The 20,568-nt window shown below is 34.1% G+C and overlaps 1 protein-coding gene across 1 annotated transcript; it reads left to right on the top strand.

Annotated features, from left to right (window-relative positions):
* The first annotated feature begins 4,915 nt into the window (after positions 1 to 4,915).
* On the top strand, positions 4,916 to 7,336 carry LOC110891157 (CBL-interacting serine/threonine-protein kinase 14). Its single transcript, XM_022138823.2, has 2 exons — positions 4,916 to 6,059; positions 6,770 to 7,336. The coding sequence occupies exons 1-2, from the start codon at positions 5,133 to 5,135 to the stop codon at positions 7,148 to 7,150; spliced, it is 1,308 nt and encodes a 435-aa protein (XP_021994515.1). The 5' UTR covers positions 4,916 to 5,132; the 3' UTR covers positions 7,151 to 7,336.
* Positions 7,337 to 20,568: the final 13,232 nt, after the last annotated feature.

The raw sequence follows: 20,568 nt of genomic DNA, 5'->3' as shown, positions 1-20,568 counted from the left end.
TGAGAGATGGAATGGACCCCACCTACACACCCCTCTCTCTCTCCTTCCTCCCCTCACCGCGTCGGCTTCCCCTCCCCAATCCAAACGTTTGTCGGCAACGGCAAAGGCTCGGCAGCGGTGTTTGCCGCTCGGCAAAACCGTTTGCCGACTACCTCCGAACACCCTTATAATCCAAAAAAAAATATGATGGAGATGTAATGAATCTGACACTTCACCCATTATTCATTATCTAGTTATCCATATGAATTGAATGCAATGATAATTTCACAAGAAATTATTCGATGAAGATACAAAGAGATTCAAGGGATCGGATTCGGATGCAACATAATTAAAAAAAATATATTATTTCTTTTAATATTAGCCATTATCCACATGTTGATGTCACAGGATATAAATATTATGTGACACCATGCATTAAAAGTAGGGGTGTAAACGAGCCAGGCCGAGCCCGAGCTCGACAAGGCTCGAGCTCGGCTCGTTAGGTTTTTATGAAGCTCGAGCTCGAGCTCGGCTCGGTTCGAGCCTACTTCTTTGAGCTCGTGCTCGGCTCGTGAGTAAAACCCAAAGCTCGAGCTCGGCTCGAACTATTTTGAGAATAACCTTAAACGAGCTAAAAGCTCGGCTCGAGCTCACTTCAACATCGCTTAAACGAGCAAAAGCTCGGCTCTAGCTCGGCTCATCAATGTTATCATCATTATTAATATATTATATATAAAAAAATTAAAATTTTGTATGGGCCCGTTTAGGCTCGCGAGCCTAAACAAGCTTTGTATTTCAGGCTCGAGCTCGGGCTCGATAACAAAACGAGCTCTATTTCAGGCTCGGGCTCGTTAAGGCTCGGCTCATTCGAGCTTTTAAACAAGCCGATCACGAGTAGCTCTCGAGCTTCTGGGCTTGTTTACACCCCTAATTAAAAGTAATGGTGATAGATCATTACCCCTGATGGAAATTTGTTTTCTAGGTTATTTTTAACGCTTTTGGTAAGAATTTTAATGTTCGAAGTTTTTGAAATGTAGGATAATTTCATTATTTTTAAGACAATTTAGCAACATTCGTACGCCCTTGAAGAGAGAGCACCCGCTAAAGACCTAAATCTTGTGACGCGACTGAGGTGGCGTTTCGAGATTCCCAAAACAATCTTGGTCCGATCACCAGGTTCTTGAATCAGGACAACATGAAAACTTAATCTCATAAGCTATGTAGTTAATATCCGAATATATCACCGATATATTGGTTATCGGTCCCCTACCGAGACATCGGTGTAAAACATCGGTCAGAATATCAGTACCAATAATATCGGTGATATTGACCGATATTGGACTAGTATTTGACCAATATATCACTAATTTTCCCGATATCAGTACCTTTCTTCTTATTTCTACAATTTGACTTTCTTCTTATTGTTGTTATTAATGTTTAAGTCTTAATTGTTACTTGTTATTGTTAAATGTTATTGTTTTAAGTCTTAATCAGTGCATACTTGCTACAATTGTTAGTGTTTTGCAAGTTGTAAAAGGTTAATTTGTTAATGGTAAGAGAGTATAATGAATTGTTAGTGCTAAATTGCTATATATATAAATTTAGCATGATATTAAAATTACCGATATTCCACCGTGATAACCGATTTCTCAAATATCATTTCTTGACCAACATCCAATATTTTACCGCATTAACTAGTTAGCTCATAAGAAGCAATCAACTAGTTGCGATGAAGAGGTGGCATAGATGGAATTATAAATGTTTAGTTGGCATAAGAGTTTTTAATAATCCCATAGATATGTAAATGGTTGCATAGAGAGTGCAATTAGTAATGCTAACCTACCAAATTAACTTGTTCTCTTACAAGCAACTAATAACCATGTGCAATACAATAAAAGTAGTATGGATCTTAGAATTTTCATAAATTTCAAAGATCATTATTTTGAAATCTACAGGTAACTAATTTTTTAGAGTACCAAATATTGGCAATGCTAAATATGGACCTTATTCTGTAGTGGATGTCGAGTCTACTTCATACGTTAACCACTTATCATTATGTTTAGTCCGTGAAAGGAAAAGAAAACTTGTTATCTCCCATAGCACAACACACTTTCCCAAATGATCATGATCCTTTTTAAACACATATAGAGACGATGTAGATAAAATGTCAAATTCGAAGACAAATAAGACTATTCATAAGTCTCGACTCATTAGTTATTAGTTATGACGTATCCAAGGCAAGTAGGAAGATGGTTTTCGGGGTGGCGAGTTCGATGGATAAATCTTTCTCCAAGAATTTTCTCTTATTAATCATTTAATTAATGCTTTGAAAATCATCTTAGGTAGCATCATATCTTACCTTGTTTTTAGTTTCCCTCTATAACCTTCTTTAGTGAATTTGTAACAAATTCTAGGTGTAACTATCAAGGAATCTAGAAATTATACACTCATTTTATTAGAACCACATGAGTGTTCTTTCACTTTGGTTGAATATGAATACTTCTAGTTAGTCTTGACTCTTATATTAAACCACAAAACCTTGAATTAGATATTCATAACATCTTATGAGTAGCTTTGAAAGGCTTGCCTGTCCCATTAGCGATGGTTTACCTGAGTATACAATTCTCAACTCATTGCAAATGTTATATGATTAGTTTGTTTTAGAATATTATATGTTATATGAATGGAATGGATATGGATATAAGAGTCCCTAAAATATTATATGTTATATGAATGGAATGGATATGGATATAAGAGTCCTTAGAGTTTACTCATGCGTTAGTGACTTTTGGGAAGAGTATCTTAACTTAGCCTTACTCATGCGTTAGTGACTTTTGGGAAGAGTATCTTAACTTAGCCTCTTACCAAAATGGAATGTCAAGGAAAATCAAAATTAATGCAAACACATGTGTGGTTCAAACACCAAGCAAATGCAATAGATATTAGATAAAGTATCTAAACATGGTACTTGCAACCATTGTGGTCAAATAGGTCATTGGAGACAATCCATGTGATATCCAAAGGAGTGGCGGAGCCTGACAAAAAGCCATAGAACCTAATATTATATAAATATTTAGGCAAAATAATTGACGGATGATCCTTTATAATTTTTAAATTTTTGGAGGAAAAATAAAAAATTTTACACTTCTAACCGAAACATTGGGGAGGGGGTGCACCCCCGGATATCAACTAAGCTACGGCTCTACAAAGGAGGTTGTTGAATCTAGTGCTTCATGTATCGATATATTAAAATTCTAGTCTTTATAATTATTGAGTATATAATAATTCTAATTCTAATTTTAAATAACTTTTCTAAAGATTATAGAAATTAAGATGAAGCAATAACCATATATCGGTTTTTCATAAGGGTGTACGGGGCGTCTTCGGTGAGTGCCCGCGGTGATAGGTTTCCCCGATCGGGAACACCGCCGCCATCAAAGCGGGGTCCCGATTCGGGGTGTAATTTGGGCGTGGCCTCACCGATTGAATGTGCACGAGATTTGAGGAACGGTCCTCTTCAACGGTCATATTTTTAATAAAAAAAAATTCACTTTTTTAAAACTAATATAAATAACCATCTCATTCTCACCATTTTTTTATACTCAAACCATCTCATTCTCTCTATTTTTTTAAACTCTCCAACCACACCCACTTCACTTTTTATCGGCACAACTCGAGACGATGAAAAACTACAATTACGATCGAGATATGAAAACCTTCCTTAAGCCGCACGACGATGTTCCGCCAAGTATGTTGCCGATCATCCTCGCCCGAAAGCGAGAAATCGCTAACAAGTACGGGTGGCCATGCGATTTCTAAAATTTTAATTTTCTAGTTTTAATGTAATTTTTATTTTCTACTTTGAATGTGTTTTTTATTTTCTACTTTCAATGTGTTTTTTTTTTCTAGTTTGAATGTATTTTTTTTTAAATTTAATGAAATGTCTTTTATATAATTTTTAAACATCCATAATTTTACCCAAAAAAAAAAATTAATTTTGAACTCACCTAATAGGGGAGTGCCGCCATCAAAAATCGGTATTAGGGGAGTGTATTAGGGGAGTTGACATGGAACTATGTGATTGGTTGTGTGTAAGAGGGGGGACTCACCTAAGAGGTGAGCACCCCTTACACCCTAAGAGGTAAGCACCCCTTACACCCTAAGAGTATCCACAATGCTATAAACCCATAAACCGTCACCTTAATTGTCAAATCTGATCTTAAACATCCTTTAAAAACACATATTTCTCCTACAACGAATTTTCAAATATCCACTAAAATATATTAAAGATTTAAAGTAGTATACACACACATATTTGTGTGTGAGAGTTGGAACCCACTCCTTCGTCCGCAGTTAGTTTGCAATTCCGAATGAAAATCACTTGCGACATTTCAAACCAAACCCTCCGAACTTTTCGCTCAGTAGTGTTAATATATGTGATTTTTTATAAAAAATTTTTGGTATATACGTTTTCGATTCCCTGATTCTATAGAAATTTTTGGGTATATACGTTTTCGACCCCCATCGGAAATCTCAAGATTCGTCACTGCCGGCCACGCACGTGTGTGTATATATTCCACCTCATACATACAGGGCTGGCTCTGGGCCCGGCAAACCCGTGCCGACACGCCCGAGGCCCAAAATTTCAAAAGGCACGAAAAGTGTTTATAAGCTTGTATATATTTAGTATATTTATCCGTTTATTATGTAAAATAGTATTGGTGGTGTAATGGCAAAACCATCTCAAAATAATATAAAAGGTCTCAAGTTCAAGTTTTTCCTCTATCACTAAGTTTTTATTTTTGTAATTCATTTACCCTTAACCATAATTTTGAGCCCAATTCTTTTGACCGCCTGAGGCCTAAATTTTTTTAAGAGTTTTCGAGGACGGTTCTACATAACAGTCCATATAATCCTATCCCTAGATCTCCTCAACATTCACAATTTTGTAAGTACTTGTTTTCACCACATGGTAGAAAAAAGTGAAATCTTATTTCCTAAATCCATCAATCTCACTTAAAAAATTCACAATATATAACACCCGACTAGGGCCTTCAACCTCATCCACATCCCATATTACATAATAATAATGTTTTCAGCCCCCACATTTCCTCTTTATCTATATCCTACTTTTTGATGATATATAACACCTGATGCCGGAACTTAAACACGCCGGAGACGAACCACCGTCACCGGCGGAGAAAACACTCTTCAAAAGATACGAAATCAGTTACCTCCTGGGTTACGGCGCCTTCGCTAAGGTCTACTATGCGCGGGATGCGCACAATAAGGAACACGTAGCAATCAAAGTAATCAACAAACAAAAAATCATCAAAGGAGGCCTTACCGCAAACGTTAAGCGCGAAATCTCTATCATGCGCCAGTTGCGCCATCCAAACATCGTGCGCCTCCGCGAAGTTCTCGCAAACAAGAAAAAGATATATTTTGTTCTCGAATATGCCAGAGGCGGAGAATTGTTTGCAAAAGTTGCGAAATCGCGGTTTAGCGAGCATCTAAGCCGTAGATATTTTCAGCAGTTGATCTCAGTCGTCGGTTACTGCCACTCGCGAGGCGTTTTTCACCGTGATCTGAAGCTCGAAAACCTACTTTTAGACGAGAAATGGAAACTAAAAGTCACTGATTTCGGGTTGTCCGCAGTTACGAACCAGATCCGTAACGACGGACTTTTACACACGGTGTGTGGTACGCCTGCTTACGTGGCGCCAGAAATACTGTTGAAAAACGGTTATGATGGTGCCAAGGTGGATATTTGGTCATGTGGCATCATTTTGTTCGCTTTGAATTCTGGTTATCTTCCGTTTAATGATTCGAATTTGATGGTGATGTACCGGAAAATACTCACTGGAGAGTTTCGGATCCCGCAGTGGACGTCGCCGGAGCTCAAAAGGCTGTTATCGCGGTTGCTGGATACGAATCCTGTAACGCGAATTACGGTTGATGAAATTCTTAAGGATCCGTGGTTCAAAATTGGTTATGAAGAAGTTGAGTTTCATCATGATTATCTTGAACTGAAAGACAATCGTTCTGATACATCGTCGTCAACTGGCGATGAATTGAAGGTATGGATATAACGACGGATCCAGGAATTTTTACCACCGGTTCCCTTTTAGTAGATTCTCGCTAATTTTCAATAATTTTTTCAAATCATAGAAAGTTTTTACTATTTTTTTTTTCATACCAAAAGGGTTTTTGAATCCCGAGAACCTTAAAAACCCCGTGGATATGGTTGAGAATTCCTAACCTATTTATGAGATGATTAACTTTTTTTTGAACGGTAAATTTTTTTTATTCTGGTTGTCTGTGTGACTTGAACACAAGACATCCCTCTACTAAGGTGTTTAAAGACTTTACCTTTGTTAATGGACCACCACCTATTGGTAATGGCATGATTAATTAACCATGTTTAACAAAAAGTAGATTATGTAATTTTATATATATTTTTTAATTAATTAAGGTTAGGTGACGATAAAAAAAAAATTGTTGACGTTATACATAAAGTATGCACTTTTATATTTTTTAATAATCATGATTAAGGTTAGGTGACGATAAAAAAATGTTGACATGATACATTAATTATGCACTTTTATATTTTTTAATAATCATGATTAAGGGGCGATAAAAAAGTTATTGACAATTTAAAACATATAAAAAGCTATTGACATGACACACATATATATATAGTGGTTAAACGAATAGTTTTCATGTTTTATCTTTTGCGTTAATTACGTTGTCTTTGACCTGTTTAACACGATTAAACCTGTTTTAACAGCCCTATTTGAAGGCGATGAACGCGTTTGATATAATCACGTTCTCCTCCGGCTACGATCTCTCTGGATTGTTCGATGATCGAGAGGACAGAGAGCGGTTTTTGTCACAGGATTCGCCGGAGAAGATAATCGAGACAGTGGTGGCGGTGGCGGAAGGTGTGGGATTGACGGTGGTGGTTAAAAAAGAGTGGTGTGTGAAGGTTGTTGGTGGGTATAAATGTAATTTTGAAATGGTTGTGGAGGTTAAACGGTTAACTGATGAGCTGGTTGTGGTGGAAGTTAGAGTGAGAGAGAGTGAGGTGGAAACCGGTAACCGGATGTGGAAGGATAAAGTTAAACCGGGTTTAAGTGGTTTGGTATATGAAACTGGACCGGCCGGTTGACGGTGACTTATTCAATTATTGGCATTTAGTTTCTCTCCACAAGTTTCTTGACACGTTGTTTTGTCACATCTCGCAAATGGACAAAATCGTAAATTAAAAATAATTTTTTTTGATAATTTTATACTTAAAAGAGTTTCTTGTAAATATATATTTTGTTTACTTATCACGGCTTGTTTTCAATCTTAATCTTTTGTGATGGTTATTACAAATTTTAAGCAATTGCTATAATTTTGGCCTAAAAACATATATATTTGAACTATAATTAGTTTTACTAATCAAAGGGAAATCCCTTTACTCATTTTAATCTCTTAATTCGGGATTACATGATCTTTGGGGCGATGGTACGAACATATGGACCAAGTGATTTATGTCTAACGTTTATTTTTTTTTTAAATCATCATTTAATGAAGAAACCGAACCAGTGAAAAGCTGAGAGAGATACAAAACATAAGAGAGAGAGGAACATTAAAACAAATTAAATATGATCAAAATAAATCAAAACGATCTTTAAAAAAAAAAAAAACGATCTGAAAATGAATTGGGACACCGAGAAGCTGAACAACATCAATTGGACCAGTACATTGCATGGAACTTAGACCTATGAGACAATCATGAAGATCATAAATTGTTAACATTGTTCGTTGAAATTAATGTTCAATTATCGATTATTTAGCGTTCCTATGAATGTATGATCCAAAGAGATACACTTTGGACGACGAAAAAGTATAATAATTAAGTGTTAAATATTATATATCACAAAACGAAGTAATAGTTTACCCGTCCGCTGTCCGGGTAGATATGATTAACAACATCCAAACTTACTGTATATTTTAATATCACGATGACTACTTATCTAACTATTTAGAACATCAATAACTATGTCTATATTTAAAATAATGTTGACTTTTGATTTGATTTCGATTAATAACTACAACTTTCTTGAATTGTCATACATACTAATTTAAAATCTTACATCTAATTCGCACAATTTAAAATATTTAATTAATTATTTGTAAATTGATTAACGTAGGAATTGCTAACACCATTAAATGAAGATAAATGAGATCTATCAATGTTACATGTTTACAAAAGTATTTAAAAAAACTATCAATGATAACCAAACGTAGATTATATTTATGTCATGAGAATATCATTTAAGAACATCAATAACAGTGTCTACATTTAAGATAATAATGACTTGTAATAAATGATAAACATGCAGGGGTACGTATACAAAAAAAAAAAGCAGTTAATGTTATCAATATCTCACAAGTATATCACAAAAAGGCCAAAAAAACACAATGTATACTATAATATACAATAAATCATAAATATGCAGAATACATATACAAAAAAAGCAATTGATGTTATCAGGATCTCCCAAAGATATTACACAAAAGCCAAAAAAACACAATATATACTATAATATACAATTTCGTTGTCAAAACACAAACCATTGTAAAAAACACAATGATTTATTATCCAACTATTAAGAACATCAATAACCATGTCTATATTTAAGATAATAATGACTTTTTATTCGATTGTGATTAGTAACTACAACTGTTCTTATATTCTCATACATCGAATTAACGTACTAACCTTAAAATCTCACATCTAATTCACACAATTTAAAATTTTTAAGTAACTATTTTTAAATTGATTAACATAGCAATTGCTAACACCATTAAATAAAGATAGATGAGATCTGTCAAAATTAGATGTTTATGGTATAGATAGTGTTTTTTATTCATGTTTGCAACTCTATATTCGGGCACAATTTAACATCAACATAAACTAAATCAATTACAATTCTCTATATGGTCACTCGAAGAAAAGGGAGCATATGAAGAACTAAACAGAAAAGTCGGCATCATAAGTGATAACAATTACAAGCGAACCTGGAGCAGCATCGGATAGCTTGATGAAGTCCTCCACTCTCCCGCATCAGATTTCAAGAACAACGCAGAAGAGTTTATCACACAACTGTTGAAACAGGATCAGAAAATCTGCGACATCCTAGCCGATCTACAAAACAAAAGAAAGAATGAAATCGCGTGGAAGAAGGCGAGAGTCGTTGAAATCTTAGGAAGTGTTAATTGTAGCGTATAATATTTTATACATATTTCACTCTTTAATCTTTCTTTATATTTATTTAATAAAATTAATATCCATTGGATACAAACTAAACACAATGACAAGAACACATAACATAATGTATAGAAAACCCACCTAGTTGCAAAACACAATAATCAGATGCAATAACACAATATATAGAATCAGTTGCAATACCATGGCTAATATTAACACTGTCCATACCACCAATATTCAAGTATTTCTTTATTTAATTAAACAAACAATAAAATATGAAAGGTTATAAAAAGATACGCAATCAACATCATATCTATCACAATCAAAACAACTTCATCATCACCGGCGTTTCATATCTCCTTGAAGATCATCGCCGCCGAAGATTTGATCAACAAAAAGGTAACTTCCGATTGTAAATCTTAACGGTTTAAGTTCTATTAGTTTTCTAAACCTCTGTTAGATACTTAATCAGCGACATATGATGGTTACTCTGGCGAATAACTTGTTTGTAGATGTCAAATCTGATTTTAGGTTCCAATCATCTTCAACCTCTCATATGTTATGTATAGTTGATATGTATCTTATGTATTGCATGTTATGGACATTGTCGAATTAATGTTTACAGTATAATGAGGATAATATATGAAAAAGTTGTAATCAAACATATGGGGGTGTTTGGGTTAGCTTATTTTGGAGCAACTTATGACTTATTGACTTATAAAAGTTAATAAGTTATTTTTTGAGTGTTTGGGTTAGCTTATTTTAAAGGGTTTTGTGTGTTGAGAAGCCATTTTTGAGAAGTCAGAAGTTCTAACTTCTCACTTGTCACTTATATAAGTTAATAAGTCATTTTTAAGAAGGAATCCCAAACACACACGGATGAAAACATATGATTCTGTTATAATTTTTTTTATTTTTGGGGTTCCTTCTCAAAAAGTACTTATTAACTTATATAAGTCATAAGTGAGGAGTTACAAATACTAACTTATCAAAAACAACTTCTCAACACACAAAAATAACTTAAATAAGCTAACCCAAACACTATAAAGACAACTTATTAAATTTTATAAGTCAATAAGTTATAAGTTGCTCCAAAATAACCTAACCCATGTACGATTACGTGAAAAGAGTTATTTTACGAATATATATATATATATATATATATATATGGGAATGTTCATTTGAGAAGAAAATTAAATTAAGAAGAAAAAGAACAAAGGGTACAAATGTAAAACATTAAATAGTTTTTCTCTTAACTTATTTATTATTATCTTTGACTAATTAATTAGTCATAAACACTATCATCCTCCACACTTAAATTTTTGATTACACACATCAAAATTTATCTTACACGTTTTGAAATTTATCCTACACATATTAAAATTTATCCTACACAGCTCGTAATTCATCATACACACCTCGTAATTTGTGCTGCACTTTAAATTATATATTTTTCTTTTTTTGAAAAAATATGTTATTTTGAAAATAAGTTAAAAATTTAATGTAGTTAGCTATTAAAAAGGAAGACTACCAATTAATGATCTACCTAAGTTTACCAATATGCACTTACACTAAGATTAAATACAAAAATTAAATGGAGTACAATGAAGTATTCTTATTGGTTGAAACTTCTTCTTTTTTATTCTTACAAAAAAATTCTTCTCATTTGAACTCTCCATAGAATTGAGCTAAAATGAGAACCACCCCGAGTTGTAAGAACCGCGAGAACCACACCATCCGGGTCGCCGTTTACCACGATTTTTTTTACAACTAGATGTGTGTATTATAAACACATCCGTAAAAAAAATTTTAAACGCCGCGCCCGAGGGGGTAGTTTTTTACACCACAAATTTGGTGTAAAAAAAAGAAAAAAGAAAAAAAAAATAATAAAAACACCAAACTTGTGGTGTAAAAAACTACCCCCTCGGGCGCGGCGTTTAAATTTTTTTTTTACGGATGTGTTTATAATACACACATCTAGTTGTAAAAAAAATCGTGTTAAACGGCGACCCAGATGGTGTGGTTCTCGCGGTTCTTACAACTCGGGGTGGTTCTCATTCTAGCGGTCCCCTATATATATATATATATATATATATATATATATATATATATATATATATATATATTTGCTGATATATTGAAACGGTATACAGAAGAGATCTATTGCACATTATGAACTAGGAATAATATTCTCATGACATAAGATTACATTTTAACACATTGTGTATTAATACTAATAGTTAATATTAAATGTTATATATCACATGTATACAAAAATGATTACGTCCTGCCCGTCTCTATTACAAGACCCTAAATCATTGAAACTGGTATGCTGTAATGCTTACAATAAGTAAGTGTAAACTTTATTACGTAAACTGAAATTAGTAAATGTAACTACAGGCATTACCAATTGAGTTTGTAAAGCTTGTGGGAGGAGATTATTGGAACCAAACAAAGGTAACGATAAATCATGAAAGCGGAATAAGCTGTACAGCATGGGTTCGAAGTGTAAGTGGTGAAAGTGTTGTCACTGACGGATGGATAAGTATCGTAAAAGGTCTTAAATTGACAAAGAACACCATATTGGTTTTGAGGATAATCAAAGAAAAATGTCTACAAATACATTGTTTCATAGAAAACGTTTGTGATGAATCGTTCTTGACAATCAACCGTTACGGAGATTTAGAGATCATAGTAAGTATAGTTATATGTTAGTAGGAATTTGTTTTTTGTTATACTTGTCAGCAAATGGAATAAATGAATATATATTTATAAAATATTACACGACTTTTCAGGTCATTCCAGAAGCTTATGTGAACAAATTTTACTGTTACTGCCCAGTAAAAGATTCTTATAACATACGCAGCAGGTCAGTGTTGGAAAGTTGAGACCGAAAAAATAAATGCATACTACGTTTTTGCTAAAGGGTGTCCGGAGATGTTTGAATGTATTGACATAGAAGACGGTGATATACTGATGTTGATGAAAACAGACAGCGAATCGTTTAACTTGACACTTTATCGTAGCGGAGTTGAGGTTGTTTTTAGAAAGAAGGAGACAACTAAAGACAACTCAGTTGTTGAAATACCTAAACACACATACTATGAACACTTCAACTCTGTAAGTAATTTAAAGTAAGTTAAAATGGTTTGCTAGTCAATATGACTTATTTACGGATGTTATCGTATAACAGATCTTCTCTGATCAAGAAGACTCAATAGACCAATTGATTACTGGGGTAATGAGTTTACATATTTTTACAATACAATATATTGATCCTCAGATGATAATGAATTTTAAAAATCTTGGATGCAGATGAATGATGAGAAACATGAAGTGAATAAGAAAAGTGTTGGAAAAGGAAAGTTGAAGTCTGAAAGAAAGAGTTTTGTAAGTGAAGGAAATAACAACCAGACAAAAGAAGATGCGAGTCTTTGAAACATAATAACGGATAAGTTATTTGTTCATATTATTATACATACTTAGTTGACGATTGTAGTTAAATTTGCTTTAATGTTACGGGCTGTAATAACATGTTAAAAAGAAAGGTAAACAAATTGCATCTGATTCTACATCTGAAGAACCTAAACAACTGATATGATGTACAACTTATGATCATTCTACCATGCCAGCAACTGGACGATAAACACATGATCGTTTGGTAAGTTAAGCATAAGTTAAGAAAATATTCCAATAAATATTTCTTATACAATAACATATATACTATATATATATATATATTGAAAGAAAATGCATGTTTGTAATGATAAGGTTAACAAAAACGGAAAAAGAGGTGGGATGGCATTGAAGGTAAGCAATGTAGACGAAAAACGTGTTGCACGTCAAAATGATGTTCAAGAAAGTGGTGCGTATCGATTCAACAAGAAAGCAAATTATCGAATGGTATGTCATTTCTGTTATTTAATGAGAACAATTTACAATACCATTCATGGGGCTATTTATACGTACAGAATTACCAGTTAAATACATAACAATTGAACTTGGTTTGCAACAAAAAACCTTAAAACAGTTGTTTTTTTTAAACAATAAAGTATAACTTCGCTTATTGCCTTCATAGAATAACTATAATAGATAATAAATACTAAATTATGTTAATTCGTAAATTAACAATTGATATTTGTTGCTGCTGACAATTATATTCCAACACGGTTAATATACTTGTTAACTCTAAGATCAATGCAGCGATTACCTATAGACGTAAACAGGGCAAGGCTAACAAAGAAGGTGCATCAGATGAATGTCAGAAACATGGATGGGAAAACAGTTGTGAAGATAGTTAAGCTACAGAAGGATGGAAATGGATTTAGGTATGCGATTGAAAGGTGGCCAAGTTTCATGAAGGAAAATGATATTAGCGCGGGTGACATTATGCATTTGACTTATGTAGAATCAGGAAACCTCCTCATGTTGACACATGTGGATGCAGTCAGCCAAGCTTAGCAGTTAACGTTATCTGCTAATGATGCAGATGACTGCGTATATAAACTAATGCCTTTTATCGTCATCGTTTGATGGTTTTTGGTTGGACATGTTGGTACAGTTTATTGTGTTTTTTTGGTTGGTTGGTAGTCTAACCTTGATGACAATTATTAGTATATTAGGACATGAAGGACATATTTTGTTTAGAATTATAATTTGTAAACGGTAGTCGAAGTTCATGTTTAGTTATAAATTTAGTTATGTTTTCCTGTATACAACATTGGAAGTCTTATTGGTAATATTTCCATCATCCAAATACACTGCATATTTTAATATCATAATGACTTCGTATCCAACTATTAAGAACATCAATAAGTGTCTCCATATTTAAGATAATAATGACTTTTTTATGCGATTGCGATTAGAAACTACAACTATTCTTGTATTGTCATACATCAAATTGTCATACATACTAAATTAAAATCTTACATCTAATTCGCACAATTTAAAATGAATCAGTTATTTGTAAATTGATAAACGTAGAAATTAATAACACCATTAGATGAACTTAGATAAGATATATGAAAGTTAGATGTTTACAAAGTGTTAAAAAAACTACTGATAACAAACAAACATTGATTATATTTATTGGCATAAAATATTACACACCAAACATATTATAAACATAATAGAACAATTAAAATAACACAGAATATTGATTCTCCATATACAAAAAAATACCAACCAAAAAAACAACCACAAACATAATACTATGTATATAACACAATGATAACAACAAACAACTAAATACAAAACCATAACTAAACATGTGGTGAAACTACAGTTTCAATATAGGTTGCACCTACAATGCCTTGTGTAAAGATGATAGGAAAAAAAACCATGCATCTTCTTTGCCCTTACGTTTATCTAAGCAACATCACCCCATTCGTGTACTATAATTAATTTGTTATTTCCATCAATGTAGTGCACAGATGACCCTATCATCAACGGCATAAACACACGGGGTACAAAAGACACCACTTTCGACCAAGTATTATTTTGTAGACTCCCCAATTGAACATCTACACTACACATTCCAATACTAACCACCATATGAAGTTCATCTCGTATAGTCACCAACTGACTTATAGATTCCACACTCAATGTATCTGGGTAACCTAGATTTTCTATTACCTTCGACTCAACATCCAAACGAAGAACCGCTGTGTTACCTGTCACACCCCAACCGATGGCGGAATCATCGGGGCATGGCACTGAGCGAAACAGATTGTCCAGATGTTTCCACAACAACTATCATTACTATTTAATTTAATTAATACGTCCCATACCGTATCTCAAATAGTACATCAAATTATTACAGATAACAACTAGTCAAATGTTCTGTTCCGACAACTCAGATTCAAATATAAATATTGATCAAATGCTTCTAGAGACTCGATCTGCAAGATCTACAGACAACTATGCTCTAGACGCTTATTCTAAGCTCGCCTTCCTAGCAGATAAGCATCCTAATTGCCTGTCACATACGTTAAAATAAAGTCAATACATAAAATGTAAAGGTGAGCATACGAGTTTGATAATAGCATATAGAGTTCGAAATAATTTACACATAACCAGCACGTACACAGAGGAAAACGAAGCATGTTAATTATCGACATGGATCTATCGATACCAATGACTGCGAGTTGACTGTCCGAGACAGTTCGCAATACATGATTACCACCGTAATCCATGCAAGTAATTGTCCTTAACAACCCCCGTGGGAACGGGTGCTGAGTCCAAACTATAGTACTACGTCGTTAAGGCAGGTAGACAGCATTCCACGTGTAAACATAACAACAAGCATTCATTTAGTTACGCAATACATGCAGAACGGTTAACGTTTAAAGTACTTGAGTAGTGTGTTCGATTGTGATTTAGATAAGTAACGTATGTAACACCCAAAAGTGCTAAAACAAAAAGGGTTCGAGTATACTCACATCGATTGATTGATGGATTGAAGGGAGCGCTTGAGAGTAGGGTTAGCCTGAATAGTTCGATAGTATAACAATGAGTGACGCGTTAAATGGAAGCAAGTGTTGATGGGTCGAACGGCCTGGTCGATCGAACGGGTTGTTCGTTCGGTTGGACAGTCCGTTCGGACAGCCTGTTCGATCGGCCGGTAGGCTCGATCGGTTGGACTGTTCGAGTGGATTGTTTCTTCCTTGAGTAGGATGTGTTTGTGTATGATGGCTTGTCCTTTTGAAGTTTTCGTTGTAGTATTTGAGAACATTGAAGTGTTCTTACCTTTCAGGTCGATCGATCGAACGGCCTGTTCGATCGGCTGGCTTAACCGATCGGTTAGGTACTTCAGAATGGGTCCTCAGTGGGATGTCACCTGATCGGACGACATGTTCGATCGGGTGGCACTCCAATACGTCGAACGAGTTGAAAATCGATTAAGGGTTGAAGCATAGTATCTCATGATTCGAAGAGTAATGTTATCGAACAGTCGTTCGATCGAACATCACTTCGTTCAATACTATACTTCATGAAATTGTCAAAGTGTGGGGCCATGTGCTAGCCGATCGGCTGGCCTGGTCGATCGGCTGACATGTCCGATCGGTTGGGTTGTTCGTTCGAACAGCCTGTTCGTTCTTGGTGGATTGAGGCCAAAACATGAAGTTCTTGAAGAACACCATGATGACATCATCCTATAATACTTAGATCTTGATGATTTCACAGTTAGAAACCAAGATTTGAAAGATAGAAAGGTGTAGGAGTGTGCATAGATCAAAAATGTACAAGATTTAGGATGAAATCTTACCGGGATTGAGAGAAATATGAGAAATAGTGAAGAACACAAGCTGGTCGGTCATAGGGTTTCCAAAAGTGGAAAGAATGACAATGACAGGCCTATTTATAGGCTTCCAAAAGGGGAAAGAGCTGGCCGATCGGCCAGGCATCCCGATCGGCCAGCCTGCTCGATCGGACAGCCCGTCCGATCGGCTGGGCTGTTCGATCGGCTAGGAGCCTGATCGATCAACAGCCTGCGTTGAGTGTTCGGTGCGACGATTTCTGATATTTCGATTTCGATTGAAGACGATACGAATACGATAGAGTTTCCTATTCAAATTACTTTTAGTCCCAACCACTATATCTACATACAAGCATCTATATTTCACACTATCTTTTCGCTACCATTCATCATGATTCGATTTCGATTGAGTTCGATTGAGTTTCGAGTTTCGATTCGATTGCTCACCATACATAACATAAAGTAAGCACGCACAGGTAACACGTAAGGCACACACACACTTAATATAACACCAAATTCGCATAATTGAGTTTCGAGTTCGATTGATGATTCGATTAGCTTGATTCCTGATTGATTGACTTTATCGCATTGTTACTTCCTACTATTCACAGTCGTAAAGCGTTTCGCGTCGATTAAACATTCGATTACTTCGATTCTTTTTATTAACAACACTTACTCCACATAATACAAATAATAAAACATAAAATCGACTAATTACAGTCAAGAGGTCAAACTTGACTTGGACTTTGACTTTGACTTTGACTTTGACATTCGATAACACGGGGTGTTACATTACCCATACACCAGAATTTGGTCAGCACAAAATACAAACTTTTCCTACAAAACGTCCCAACGGACCAACTATAAACAGCAATATCATATGGACTATCAATTAAGAACATTGGAGTTGACCATGAACCTTCACTAAACGAATAAATGTTAACAGTCAACCTGAAATGAGTGCGTGTAATGTGCACAATTTTGTAATCACCAACAGAGTCAACACAAAACCCAAGACTATCATCATCCATATTGTAAAATCCCTGATAATTAGAATTTCTCAGCATCTTGAACACACGAGTTAGTGGATTCCAAACAACCAAATCACCAGTATTACATAAGCAAACACATACCATGCCATCCAAACTTGCTAAAAAGATCACATTACATGGATGACAATCAAAGGGGATGTGAATATTATTGCCTAAAACACATCTAGGAGATGCAACATCAACATAACGAATCCCACACGATGATTTGTCAAGAGCAATTATTTTCTGGTCACCTAATACTCACAAGAAACGACAATTATTCTTAGCAAACTCAGGAGTTGAAAGATAGGCTAAGTGGCTAACCACTCTTTAGACACAGCCTTGCACCGTATAACCTCCTTTGCTGGAAGTCTTGGAATAATCTTCATCAATATTAACAGAGATGGAAGATCCTTCATATTCACTTACGTATACTTTAATTAGAAATACTGACGTTGATACAGAGAGGAAGAAAACACATACGAAAAGCGATTCCTTTGAAAAATGAATACCTACATAGAAAGTACCCCAATTAACAGTTGACACAGGTGAGTAAAAACTCCTAAAACTACGAGTAGTGGTGGTAAACGGTTTTCACATACTATGGGCGATAGAGGGTAAATAAAATTAAATAACAATATATATTAGAAACCGTTTCTAATTTACAGGTAAACATATACACATACATGGAGATACTTTTTAATCAATCACATACACGAATATACTTTTTATTAATCAATCTTATTTTTATATTACTGTGTTAGTTGTCAAACATTGTGTTATTACAATTGTGAAAATAATTACATCGTAAATTTTTTGTGGCATTGTGTTTTATATATTATTTTGTCCTTTTTATAAAAATATTGTTTTTTATGGTAATTGGATTATTGAAAAATAATGAGAACCACAACTAAAAAATAGGAAGTTAGTTACACAATACAATATATAAAAATAGACACCTACAAAAAAATCAAATATATAGAAAACAGAATACCAATAACACAATGATAAACAAAACATAAGATGACAATATTCCAGGAAAAAAAAACAATCCAGTAAGAACTATTCCTTAACTGGACATATTACAAACTGGGAAGTTTCTATTTGTCCTTAACTGCACAATATGTAACCACTATTAAAAAAGAATGAGAAAGACAGCAAAAAGTAGGAATTAATTACACAATGTTATATTTAAATATAGACAACTACAAAAGAAATCAAATATATAAAAAACAGAAAAACAATATAATACTCAAAAAACACAATGATTATACTAAAAAAATCATTCAACCAAAAACTAATCATTAACTGCACCTATTAAAACGTGGGAAGTTTCTAATTCTACGTAACTGCACAATGGTAAGGGCTTCCAAGCTGCTCTAAGGGCTTGGTCTCCAAGGGCCCATTGTGTTTTTTTTGGTACACCTTTTTGTTTTTAAAACACAATCACATGTAATCATAATTAAATACGCACAAAGCAAATATTAAAATCATACACTCTCAATGAATATTTAACATGATAGTATAAGCACATTAATTAATAAAGATTCAATCTCATTGTGACAAACTATACCACACGTAAAAACAACCACAAACATCAATTACTAACTGATCAAAACAACGAAGAACAATAAAAGAACTACATAAAATAGCATAACTAAACATTTGGTGAAATTGTAGTTTCAAAATAAACTGATCCATTCACGCCTTGAGTAAAGATGATAGGCAAAAAAACATGCATTTCCTCTGCCTCTACAATTACATCAGTAATATCACCCCATTCTTGTACTATAATGAACTTCTTATTTCTGTTGATATAGTGCACAGACGACCCAATCATTAATGGCATAGAAATAGTAGGTGGACAAAAAAATACTTTCGACCACTTTTCATTTTCAAGTTTCCACAATTCCATATTCACACTATAGAATCCGATACTAACCAACATATGGAGCTGACCTCGAATACTAACCAAGTGTAGCTTCCACATCCATTGTATCTGGGAATCCTACATCAGAAATTACCCTGCTATCAACATCTAAACGAAGTACACATGCGTTACCCACACACCAGAACCTGGTCAATACGAAATATAAACAATTTGCACAAAACGTGCCTACAGACCAACTATAGACATCAACATTAAACGGACTACAGTTTGAGAACATTGGAGTTGACCATGACCCTTCACTGAGAGAATAAATGTTAACAGCCAACATCATATGTGTCCGTTTAATATGCACAATATTGTAATCACCAGAAGAGCTGACACAAAACCCAAGACTATCCTCATCCGGATTAAAAAAAACCTTGTGAATTAGAATTTGATAGCATCTTGAACACACGAGTTAATGGATTCCAAACTACCAATTCACGAGTATTGATTAGGCAAACACATACCATCCCATCCAAACTTGCTAGAAATAAAGTATTGCACGGATAAGCGTTGAAGGGAATGTGAACTTTATTACCTAAGAAACATTTAGGGGATTCATTATCCACATAACGAATATCACACAATAATCGGTTAACGGCAATTATCTTATGATCACCTAATTTGCGCATGAAACGACAATGATTCATAGCAAACTCAGGTGTTGAAAGATAGACTAACCAATCTTTACACACAACCTCGCACTGTGTAACAACTTTTGACGGAAGTCTCGGCATTATATTCATCAGTATCATCAGAGATGGAAGAAACTTCACATTCATTGTTAATGTAGGTTAAATAACATACACTTTGACGATCTATACAACAACTATGAAAAGTGATTCCTAAGAAGATGAAAGTCCATCAAATAATATCACAAGCAGTAGTTAACACATGTATATTAGAGCTCCTATAATTACGAGTAGTAGGTAGTTATTAAATAGATAACTATAAAGATTTTTTAAATCAGTTAAATTTTTAGTACACATTTACATGAATTTTTTTTGGCCAATATTCAGTTGAATAATAATTTACATAAATAGTTATAACAACTTTTGACTCAATCATATTTTTAAGTATAATTTGGCAATTTTCTCTTATAAAT

The sequence above is a fragment of the Helianthus annuus genome, chromosome 11, assembly GCF_002127325.2.
Source record: "Helianthus annuus cultivar XRQ/B chromosome 11, HanXRQr2.0-SUNRISE, whole genome shotgun sequence".
Lineage (NCBI taxonomy): Eukaryota > Viridiplantae > Streptophyta > Magnoliopsida > Asterales > Asteraceae > Helianthus > Helianthus annuus.
The sequence above is the reverse complement of the archived record's forward strand: the minus strand, read 5'-3'. Positions and strand labels throughout refer to the sequence as shown.